The 12,723-nt window shown below is 41.0% G+C and overlaps 1 protein-coding gene across 1 annotated transcript in view; it reads right to left on the bottom strand.

Annotated features, from left to right (window-relative positions):
* The window catches only part of LOC309551113 (putative cation-transporting ATPase 13A5), a 128,147-nt gene that overhangs the window by 26,890 nt on the left and 88,534 nt on the right, over positions 1-12,723 (bottom strand). The window contains exons 21-23 of the mRNA XM_082251559.1: positions 6,183-6,262; positions 4,129-4,171; positions 3,019-3,128 (exon numbers count right to left, since the gene is read on the bottom strand). Of these exons, the coding sequence (XP_082107685.1) occupies positions 3,019-3,128; positions 4,129-4,171; positions 6,183-6,262 (233 nt within the window). The remainder of the gene's footprint in view (positions 1-3,018; positions 3,129-4,128; positions 4,172-6,182; positions 6,263-12,723) is intronic.

The raw sequence follows: 12,723 nt of genomic DNA, 5'->3' as shown, positions 1-12,723 counted from the left end.
CAAATTATAAAACGTACACACTGTGAGTGCAGGACAAAACTGTAGACGCGTTTCACGACTGGATGTGTCGCTTACTCATTACCATTACCAAGTCTTGGTAATGAGTAAGCGACACATCCAGTCGTGAAACGCGTCTACAGTTTTGTCCTGCACTCACAGTGTGTACGTTTTATAATTTGCCATTCGTTTGATGTGGAATAAATACACTCCATTTTTGAACTTTATCGGAAGTGCGGTCATTCCTTCTTACTTCACATTATTAAGGGGGGAAATCCTTCCCGTCCAGAAGTGGTTAACAAAGTCTCCACTGTAATATAATACAAATCAGAATACAATCATTAAACAGCTACCTCAGAATGAAGGTATGCCCAGGCTTGTTTATTTTTCACCATGTTAAGATTACCGCTATTTACAGTATATTAAGCCTTTTGTGACTGCCTCAATTTCTAAATCTATTTCCAAGTGAAAACAAATACCCGATAAACAAATATACATGCAGAAATGTGAGATGTGCTGACGCCTTGTAACCTATAATTTGCCATTATATTGTAGACTGATATCATTCTCCATGAAACCATTACTTGGATCTTGGAACAATAATATCACCTGTTTACCTCAATAAATCTGCCACAGACATTGAGGTCTTATTCCTTTGTGATTAGGCGACTGAGGGTGAACGGATAGTTTATGGATAGTGTTGAAAGAGTTAGAACTTGCCAATTTTTTTTTAATCGTTATTTTTCTTTTTGGTACCTGTGTTGCCACTAGGAATATTTTTCCTCTGCTCAATAGGGGCCTTGACAGCAAAAATGACAAATAGAGGTTGAAACCCAACTAAATTAAACAAACCGCTAAATAAACAGTTAACAGAGAAGTTTAGGATTAAGAACAAAAACAAAAAAATATTTATAATTACCTATAGTCTTCTATAATCTGTCAGCTGCTACCTCTACATAAAGAACAAGGAGATCAAAGACAGCTGATCGCTCAGTTCTCAGTCTTCAGTGAGCAGAGAGCCAGTGACTGTCAGCCATCGGCTCTCTGCTCTGCCCCTCCAGTGCTCACTTGAACACTGAGCTGAGAAGGGGGTGGAAACAGCTGGTTCAGGTTCTCAGCAGCATGCAGAGAGGATGAGCCAACTATCAGTCAGGAAACTGGGAAGATCCCAATGTTAGAGTTGGGATCTCTCCAGAGTCTGGACCAGCTGAGTGACATCAGTGGATTTTAGCCCCACCACAAGAATGAAAGGCCAAAATTGCAGTTCCTTCAGCAGGTAAAACAGTAAAACATAGATGCATTTTACATGTATATATACAGTATATACAGGTATACATATATATATATATATATATATATATATATATATATATCTTAGAAGCTGAAAATCAATGAAGTGGGCACCACTATTACAATAATTGCTACTAGCTTTGAGGTCCTATGTCGAGCGAGTAGCTGCCCTGCTGCTTAGTGAACACAAAAGGTCACGAGCTCGGCATCGGCATTTTTCACAGAACACTTTGAATTTACTCAAAGAATGCAAAGCATTCTCTGATTGCATGAGGTGGGAATTGTAATGTCAATGCCCCACCGCTCCAACTTATCCAATCAGAGAATGCTTGGATTTATTGAGAAATGCTAAGTGTTCTCTTAATGGTGCCTATGCTAAGATAGTGACCTCCTGTGACCTCCTCCATGCAGAGCAGCCACTCGGCATGGAACCAGCAGCAGTCACTGTAGTAGTGTTGTAATAGGCATCCCTGGAATTCAGCTTTAAAGCCCAACTCCAGCTTCCAAATAAAAAAAAAAATCTTTTAGTTAGCCCCTCTGCATTGCAGGGGTTAAATGCTTGGCATGTCTAGTGGTACTTACCTAGCTCCAGCAGGGTCCCTCCAACAATCCTTTGCAGCCATTTCTCTAAGTTGCTCATGGCCCCAGTCACATGCTTGCCCCCTCCACATGCAATACAGGTTTAATAGCCCTTCATCATACATGATGAAACCAACGACAGCACCACAGTTGGCAAAAGTGGGAGATGGAGTAAATAATAATAATGCCTGTTCCTCCAACCCTTAAAATAACAAGCATTTAACCCTTCCAGTGCAGTGCACGGAGGTTAGCATTGAAAAAGTAGATTTTCTTTTTCCAATTTCTGGAGTTGGACTTTAACTTTTTGTCAGGTGTTTCTCTTGAGGTATGGTGGCCTGATTTATCATGTCCTTTATCCTGGGTCATTGGCCAAATTGTATTATTTTCATTAATACTAAGATATATTTTATATTATTAATGTTCAGCTGCCATTTTTTTTCTTTTTACTTTCTTGGTTTAAAGTGGTTGTAAAGGCAGGAGGTTTTTTTTACCTTATTGTCCCCCCCCAAAATACATATCTGAGCTCAATCTCACTGCTGTCAGTCACAAGGAGAGGTGGTAGGGCCGAGCCCATAAAACACACAGACCAGGGCTCGGGAGCAAGCATGCACAAGTCCCCCATAGCAAGCAGGTGGAGCTTAGAGTGCTAGAGGGGGACCTGAGAAGAGGAAGATCAGGATGGCTCTGTACAAAACAAGGTAAGTATAGCATGTTTGGTTATTTTAATTTAAAAACAAGCTTTACAATCATTTTAAAATAGAAGATAGAAGTTGCATTTGTCCCCTGCCGGCTCTAAGGCTGAGAACCGAGCGACCAAACACTACTAATCGCTCTCTGCTCTGACCCCCCCATGCTCACTGGAGCGCTGGGCTGTGGAGGGGTGGGAGAGAATAGCTCAGGCTCTCAGTGGCATGCTGCAAGGCTAAGACTGGTGTCAGTCCAGGCATCTGGGTGGATCCCAACTATATGGTCGTGATCTTTCCCCTAATTGAATTACTGAAATAAATTTACTTTTTGATGATTTTCTAATTTTATGAGATGCAACTGCAAATGGTGACTATTATTTAATTTGTGTTATTCCTAAATTCTGTGTTAATTCTTGCATTGTAAATGTTCCTCATTTACTGATCAATGTGAGAAATCATTACTGACTTTAGTAATTCTGGAACACAGCTAATGTTGGTAACTTGAGAGTTGAAAGGTGCAGCTACAGATGCTTCTTCTTCGGATAAAGATATCCCTGCATTAGCCATTTTCAAAGCCTGTAAAAAAAGTTTTTTTTTTTAAGGTATATACAACCACTGTTTATGATTACATCTAGCCTCAGCTATAGCCATTCTGCTGAAAAATGCTCGACTACAAATAACCTGGTAATTAGACAACATCATTTTCTAACCATTTTAAAAGAGAAGTAGGGTATCTCTAATCCCAACTTAATATGACCTGTGGCTGTTGGTCTGCGGGCTTCATTCCACCTATGTCTCCTCCTTGCACCCTCTGGCATCTCAAGTCTTGACATCTTACAGAACTGCACCAACATGTCATCCATTGCTCCCATGCCCTATAGGTGCTTAGTGAACTTCCCCCAGGGTTCCCTTGCCCACAAGAGGTACATTGTATAAAGTGGATCTTTCTACTGCAGTTCAAGAAATTAATGGACAATGCATTCTAGTATCTATTTATACATTAAAGTAGATCTAAGACCATTCACTAACATCGCATAAAAGCAAATGTCAAAAGTTTATAGTTGTCAATCATTTCAAATCTCCAACTTTAATTAAAATATTTTAATTAAAATATTTCTTGGTGGTCATACCTTCAAAGTCCTTATTGTGGTACTTCCTGTTATAAAAATTACAATTGTCTCCCAATTGTGCTACTGTATTTTCAGTTTATTACATGTCCTCCTGTGGAATCCACCACAGTCTGAGCCAAAAAGCATTGGGCATGACTGATCCATCATTGATGCTATTAGGTAGCCAGTAAGCAATGATCTACAGCCGATGCTGGAGTGAGTCAGTGTAGACAAGAAATGTCAGAAAGAGGCTTGAGATCAATAGCAAAAGGAGATTTAAAAAAGGTAAAAATGTATGAAAAAGAATTAAAAAAAAATGTTTAATGTACACAATATTTTAGCGAACTAAATATCATCTGTTTAGGGTTTAGATCTACTTTAAGTACATTTGAAACACGTGCTGTACTGATGGCATCCTATCTGTAGGTGTAGCTATGTACAAAAACAAACCAAGAAAGGCTACTTACTGCGCAGTCATTGGCTCCATCACCACACATCCCCACATAATAACTAGGAAAAAAAAAAAACTCTTATCACGTGATCAGAATCAACATGAGGGCCATATTTACCAAAAAAGTATTTGGATGTGATAAAATGCTGAAAGTAGCATGGTAAAATGGGGCAGCCCCAGAAAGGATCTACAAGTTGTGTTTTTTTTCTTTGCTTTTCATTGCTTTATCTGACCGCATTTTGACATGTTGCCTGGATTCACATAAAGTATTTTGTATTTAGCTTGTGTCAACGTGCGTGAAATGCATCTGAGTCCATTGTGACTGTTAAATGTGCAAACATTCCTGCGCCATGCTGCATGATAACATAAAATAAATATCTTTAAATTGAATACCAGACCACCTGCCACCCAACAGCTATTATTTACACTTAAAGGTGAATGATGAAAATAAAGGGGGCACTAGTAGTCATGCTAGAAGTGATTTGGGTTCATGTGTGTTGACATCATTTAAATGCAGCATTCTCCATTTTCCATAAGACTCCATTCACACTAGCGCAACTCCAAAGTTGCACAATTTCCAGTGTGATTTTGGAACCTGATTTTGATGCTACTTTGGGTGCAACTTTTATTCAACTTTACACTCTCTGGATAGAAGTTGTGTAAAAAGTTGCATCAAAGTAGTGCAGGGACCTTTCCAAAGTTTCTGCGACTTTAAGTTGCACTGATTTGAACGGGTGCCATTGAAAAGAATGGGGCGTGGCTTGTCATCTGGCAACTTTGATCTCCCACAAGTAAGACTTGAGTTGATGTAACATTGGCATCCATTTGTAATGCAGTGCATTTTGTGGTGTTGATTGATATACTATTTTTGAATGCATTGCATTGCATAGCTGTGTGACTGGATTCACACCAACTTCCATTGCGCTTAAATTGTCATGCATTGACATCCATTTTTTAAAGAATGAAAGATGCGCTAATGTTAATTTTTTACAAATTGCATTGATGTGTGCTATTTTTTCTTCATGTTCCCTAGAGTGCTCTATGATGCGTTGTAACGTTTACGGTATTGTTTGTGACTATGTGTTGTAATGTATTGCAATGCATTGGGCTAAGCAGCTTTTTCAAATTTCATCCAGTGCACATCAGCACATTGGTGTAAGCTGAGCCTATTGGAAACAATTGACTTGGGGTTGTTATTGCATTGGGTCGGCACTGAGCAATTTAGTCCAATGCAGATGGTGTAAATAGGCTTTAATTTTCGTGCAAAACCAGGTTAGCAAAAATAAAAAGCTCTGCAGATCAATGATCCGGCAAATATGCCTATAAAGGCTGGATTCACATCAGTTCCTTTGCATTTAGCTCACGTTGATGCACATTAAATACACTTGAGTTGACATCCTGATTTTACACATTGCATTAATGCACGCTTTTTAATGAATTACATTGAGAAGCAGTTTTTTTTGTTTTCAGCTGAAGGAAAAATGCATTACTTTCCAAATGCATTGGAACATGTGATGCACTGTAACACAATGCAGCTTGCTGAGCTGTGGTTGAATGCAGATAATTCCACTTCTACAAAACTCACACCATCAAACTAGGAAAGTGTTTTGGCTTGTTATTGCATTGGGCCTGCATTGAGCGACACAGCCCAACACAACCCAACACACGAGGTGGGAATGGGCTTCAAAGACAGCATTGTTTTTATTTTCAATATAATATGGTTGGCAAAAAAGAATTATAGCCTGTATAAAGCTGGTCATTTTTCCTGTGTGCTTAGGACATTATGAACGCTTATATAGCACTGTTCCACATATAGTTTGTTTTACTAAAAATTCATTTTTTGATAACGCACAAAGCAATGTGCAACCTAGAGCCTCTGCTCATTTGATGGTATAGGACCATCTGTTTCAAGTTAGCAGAGCCTTAAGAATTTAAGTGGGACCCCTACTGAACTTGACTTCTAAGTTACTGGACAGCTGGTAAATATGGTGGTTCTTATTACTGCATCACAAAAAGATTCCTAAATATGAGACTTCTTATTCTTTTTATACTATAGAATATTATACTTACTCAAGTTTCCGAAATTCATCTATTATCGTTGACTTCTGTCCTGGAGACATTCGAGCATATACCGTTCCATTCATCAGTATCTGTAAACCACCAAGATATGAATGATAATATTAAAGTCTTTGAAGGGTCCTTTTATCTCTCATCAACTGAAGGACACGTGACTTTTTACACTGTCATGGATATACATTAGCCTCCAGGAGAAATGGATACTGACAGCAAAAACAAAAAACATTAACCAGCACAGGATAACCCTTCCCATAATCATCATGGCTGTTTTTTACTATTGTCCACAGGAGAGTGGACATATGTTCTTCAGCTCTGCTGGTCTCTGTTCGATTAGGAGATTTTCTACTATCAACAGAGAGTGGAAATTGTTTATTGCTAGATTTATGCTGGCTATGTTAAATCCTGTAGGTCTCTCTAGTCAGCCAATAGGCGCGAGTTTTTTACTGGTGTTCCCTCTGCAACAGCTTTGAATTTCTGGAAATTTGCCCAGTCATCTACAGGTACTGCTTGGGTTTGGCCGGATATAGAAATCCTGGACAGCTCTCTAGTTAATCAAGCAGTGCAGGTTCCCAGTTCATAAACTATACTGCTGTTCCCTCTGTGACAGGCCTGCAGTCAGTATTGACTATCCATCCTTTTTCCAGTTCACACAGGACTAGGGATTCCTTATGGATTTATTGATCCAGAGTTGAGTCAGTTTTCTCCTCATCCTGTCTCTGGAGACTCACGTTTGTGAGCGGATGTAGTAGGCTAATGCTGTGTTGCAGATTCTTCCATTAAATTGTATCTGAGATTGTCTGAGGCAGTATTGTCATAAATAGGCTGTTGTTAGCAGAGTACTGTGTAGACATCTTTTTTTTCATTCCTTGGGTCTAAAAGTATACCTAAAGGCAAACTTTTTTTTTGTTTTGTATAGGGCAAAGGAAAATCAAAACATCTGTAGGGTTTTTATTGCTGTCTGTGCTCCAGTTACCCGTTAACATTCACACTTTCTATTTGTCCTGTTTACCGTTATCTTCAATGAAAAATGCAGACATTAGTTCTGGTGACTCTGGTGAGAACCAAAGATTCCCTCTCTTTGGAGGGATTTCCTCTCACTTCCTATAGGACAGGAAGTGAAGGGATATCTCCCTAATGGGTTATAACTAGTGTTGAGCGAACACGGACTGTATTATTCGTGTTCGTACCGAATAATTGGATTTTTTTTACCCGAACACGGACACGGACACTTTACTGTATGTTCGGGTAAAAATCCGTGTTCGGTCGTTTTATTTCCGGGTTTTGCATGCTTTGGCGCTCTTTTCATGGCGGGCTTTCAACAGCCAATCAACAATCGTTTAACTGGTGTGCCTTAAGCCATCCCAGCCATGCCTGCAAATGTCTTAGTAGCTGTGATTGGCCGTCTGAAGCATGTGACCAAGTCTTTATAAGTTCGAGGCAGCCGCCGCAGCAGCGTCATTCTGCTGCTTAGCTAAGGGACAGAGCACACATCAATGTGCTGGCTGCTGATTAGGGAAAGATAGGCAGGAAAAAACCATTTGTGTCCGGATAGAATTGAGGGACAGGTCGGAGTGTTTAGGCAGGGCGAGTTGTAGGCATTTTAGGGATAGAGTCTGCTGAATTATAGGGTCAGTGTCTTCTACAAACTACAATCGATATTGCTGTGTGGGGGGTGGGGTGAATCTGCACTCAATCCTGATCTACGATCTCTTCTCAATCCTGTTAGGGACAGAGTCTGCTGAATTTTAGGGAAACTGTGTTCTACAAACTACAATCGATATTGCTGTGTGGTGTGGGATTGGAGATAGGCAGGTGTCAGTGATCCACATCCATTTTTCTGTGTGTGAGCTGCAGTGAACACAATCTTTTTGGGCTGCAGTGAACACAATCTTTTTGGGCTGCAGTGAACACAATCTTTTTGGGCTGCAGTGAACACAATCTTTTTGGGGTGCAGTGAACAAAATCTTTTTGGGGTGCAGTGAACACAATCCTTTTTGGTGTGCAGTGAACACAATCTTTGTGGGGTGCAGTGAACAAAATCCTTTGTGGGGTGCAGTGAACACAATCTTTTTGGGGTGCAGTGAACAAAATCCTTTTTGGGGTGCAGTGAACAACATCCTTTTTGGGGTGCAGTGAACACAATCTTTTTGGGGTGCAGTGAACAAAATCCTTTGTGGGGTGCAGTGAACACAATCTTTTTGGGGTGCAGTGAACACAATCTTTTTGGGGTGGAGTGAACAACATCCTTTTTGGGGTGCAGTGAACAAAATCCTTTTTGGGGTGCAGTGAACAAAATCATTTTTGGGGTGCAGTGAACACAATCTTTTTGGGGTGCAGTGAACACAATCTTTGTGGGGTGCAGTGAACACAATCTTTTTGGGGTGGAGTGAACAACATCCTTTTTGGGGTGCAGTGAACAACATCCTTTTTGGGGTGCAGTGAACACAATCTTTTTGGGGTGCAGTGAACACAATCTTTGTGGGGTACAGTGAACAGAATCTTTGTGGGGTGCAGTGAACACAATCTTTGGGGGGTACAGTGAACACAATCTTTTTGGGGTGCAGTGAACACAATCTTTGTGGGGTGCAGTGAACACAATCTTTTTGGGGTGGAGTGAACAAAATCATTTTTGGGGTGCAGTGAACAACATCCTTTTTGGGGTGCAGTGATCAAAATCCTTTTTGGGGTGCAGTGAACACAATCTTTTTGGGGTGCAGTGAACAAAATCCTTTGTGGGGTGCAGTGAACAGAATCTTTGTGGGGTGCAGTGAACACAATCTTTGGGGGGGTACAGTGAACACAATCTTTTTGGGGTGCAGTGAACACAATCTTTGTGGGGTACAGTGAACAGAATCTTTGTGGGGTGCAGTGAACACAATCTTTGGGGGGTACAGTGAACACAATCTTTTTGGGGTGCAGTGAACACAATCTTTGGGGGGTACAGTGAACACAATCTTTTTGGGGTGCAGTGAACACAATCTTTGTGGGGTGCAGTGAACACAATCTTTGGGGGGGTACAGTGAACACAATCTTTTTGGGGTGCAGTGAACAACATCCTTTTAGGGTGCAGTGAACACAATCTTTGTGGGGTGCAGTGAACAACATCCTTTTAGGGTGCAGTGAACACAATCTTTGTGGGGTACAGTGAACAGAATCTTTGTGGGGTGCAGTGAACACAATCTTTGGGGGGTACAGTGAACACAATCTTTGTGAGGTGCAGTGAACACAATCTTTGTGGGGTGCAGTGAACACAATCATTGTGGGGTGCAGTGAACTCAATCTTTGTGGGGTACAGTGAACACAATCTCATACTTCTGAAGATTTGAGGGTGCTGCCTGTTCCATACTCCCCCTACTCCTCATCTAGCCTTTTAGGGGTACAAACAATAGTAATTGGGGCCTAGTGTGGTTGTGTACGTGTGATATACATACACTTTTTTTGGATCATATTTTCTATTCCGCTATTTAATCAAAAACCTTTGGGGATCAGTTAAATTGGGGGATAGTCTGTGTTGGTACGTGTGAGAGAGATCCACCTTTCCAAGTTGTTGGGGTTCATCTCATACTTCTGAAGGTTTGAGGGTGCTGCCTGTTCCATACTCCCCCTACTCCTAGCCTTTTAGGGGTACAAACAATAGTAATTGGGGCCTAGTGTGGTTGTGTACGTGTGATATACATACACTTTTTTTGGATCATATTTTCTATTCCGCTATTTAATCAAAAACCTTTGGGGATCAGTTAAATTGGGGGATAGTCTGTGTTGGTACGTGTGAGAGAGATCCACCTTTCCAAGTTGTTGGGGTTCATCTCATACTTCTGAAGGTTTGAGGGTGCTGCCTGTTCCATACCCCCCCTACTCCTCATCTAGCCTTTTAGGGGTACAAACAATAGTAATTGGGGCCTAGTGTGGTTGTGTACGTGTGATATACATACACTTTTTTTGGATCATATTTTCTATTCCGCTATTTAATCAAAAACCTTTGGGGATCAGTTAAATTGGGGGATAGTCTGTGTTGGTACGTGTGAGAGAGATCCACCTTTCCAAGTTGTTGGGGTTCATCTCATACTTCTGAAGGTTTGAGGGTGCTGCCTGTTCCATACTCCCCCTACTCCTCATCTAGCCTTTTAGGGGTACAAACAATAGTAATTGGGGCCCAGTGTGGTTGTGTACGTGTGATATACATACACTTTTTTTGGATCATATTTTCTATTCCGCTATTTAATCAAAAACCTTTGGGGATCAGTTAAATTGGGGGATAGTCTGTGTTGGTACGTGTGAGAGAGATCCACCTTTCCAAGTTGTTGGGGTTCATCTCATACTTCTGAAGGTTTGAGGGTGCTGCCTGTTCCATACTCCCCCTACTCCTCATCTAGCCTTTTAGGGGTACAAACAATAGTAATTGGGACCCAGTGTGGTTGTGTACGTGTGATATACATACACTTTTTTTGGATCATATTTTCTATTCCGCTATTTAATCAAAAACCTTTGGGGATCAGTTAAATTGGGGGATAGTCTGTGTTGGTACGTGTGAGAGAGATCCACCTTTCCAAGTTGTTGGGGTTCATCTCATACTTCTGAAGGTTTGAGGGTGCTGCCTGTTCCATACCCCCCCTACTCCTCATCTAGCCTTTTAGGGGTACAAACAATAGTAATTGGGGCCTAGTGTGGTTGTGTACGTGTGATATACATACACTTTTTTTGGATCATATTTTCTATTCCGCTATTTAATCAAAAACCTTTGGGGATCAGTTAAATTGGGGGATAGTCTGTGTTGGTACGTGTGAGAGAGATCCACCTTTCCAAGTTGTTGGGGTTCATCTCATACTTCTGAAGGTTTGAGGGTGCTGCCTGTTCCATACCCCCCCTACTCCTCATCTAGCCTTTTAGGGGTACAAACAATAGTAATTGGGGCCTAGTGTGGTTGTGTACGTGTGATATACATACACTTTTTTTGGATCATATTTTCTATTCCGCTATTTAATCAAAAACCTTTGGGGATCAGTTAAATTGGGGGATAGTCTGTGTTGGTACGTGTGAGAGAGATCCACCTTTCCAAGTTTTTGGGGTTCATCTCATACTTCTGAAGATTTGAGGGTGCTGCCTGTTCCATACCCCCCCTACTCCTCATCTAGCCTTTTAGGGGTACAAACAATAGTAATTGGGGCCTAGTGTGGTTGTGTACGTGTGATATACATACACTTTTTTTGGATCATATTTTCTATTCCGCTATTTAATCAAAAACCTTTGGGGATCAGTTAAATTGGGGGATAGTCTGTGTTGGTACGTGTGAGAGAGATCCACCTTTCCAAGTTGTTGGGGTTCATCTCATACTTCTGAAGGTTTGAGGGTGCTGCCTGTTCCATACCCCCCCTACTCCTCATCTAGCCTTTTAGGGGTACAAACAATAGTAATTGGGGCCTAGTGTGGTTGTGTACGTGTGATATACATACACTTTTTTTGGATCATATTTTCTATTCCGCTATTTAATCAAAAACCTTTGGGGATCAGTTAAATTGGGGGATAGTCTGTGTTGGTACGTGTGAGAGAGATCCACCTTTCCAAGTTGTTGGGGTTCATCTCATACTTCTGAAGGTTTGAGGGTGCTGCCTGTTCCATACTCCCCCTACTCCTCATCTAGCCTTTTAGGGGTACAAACATTAGTAATTGGGGCCTAGTGTGGTTGTGTACGTGTGATATACATACACTTTTTTTGGATCATATTTTCTATTCCGCTATTTAATCAAAAACCTTTGGGGATCAGTTAAATTGGGGGATAGTCTGTGTTGGTACGTGTGAGAGAGATCCACCTTTCCAAGTTGTTGGGGTTCATCTCATACTTCTGAAGGTTTGAGGGTGCTGCCTGTTCCATACTCCCCCTACTCCTCATCTAGCCTTTTAGGGGTACAAACAATAGTAATTGGGGCCCAGTGTGGTTGTGTACGTGTGATATACATACACTTTTTTTGGATCATATTTTCTATTCCGCTATTTAATCAAAAACCTTTGGGGATCAGTTAAATTGGGGGATAGTCTGTGTTGGTACGTGTGAGAGAGATCCACCTTTCCAAGTTGTTGGGGTTCATCTCATACTTCTGAAGGTTTGAGGGTGCTGCCTGTTCCATACTCCCCCTACTCCTCATCTAGCCTTTTAGGGGTACAAACAATAGTAATTGGGGCCCAGTGTGGTTGTGTACGTGTGATATACATACACTTTTTTTGGATCATATTTTCTATTCCGCTATTTAATCAAAAACCTTTGGGGATCAGTTAAATTGGGGGATAGTCTGTGTTGGTACGTGTGAGAGAGATCCACCTTTCCAAGTTGTTGGGGTTCATCTCATACTTCTGAAGGTTTGAGGGTGCTGCCTGTTCCATACTCCCCCTACTCCTCATCTAGCCTTTTAGGGGTACAAACAATAGTAATTGGGGCCTAGTGTGGTTGTGTACGTGTGATATACATACACTTTTTTTGGATCATATTTTCTATTCCGCTATTTAATCAAAAACCTTTGGGGATCAGTTAAATTGGGGGATA

The sequence above is a fragment of the Pelophylax lessonae genome (assembly GCF_965119305.1).
Source record: "Pelophylax lessonae genome assembly, chromosome: 3".
Classification (NCBI taxonomy): Eukaryota; Metazoa; Chordata; class Amphibia; order Anura; family Ranidae; genus Pelophylax; species Pelophylax lessonae.
The sequence above is the reverse complement of the archived record's forward strand: the minus strand, read 5'-3'. Positions and strand labels throughout refer to the sequence as shown.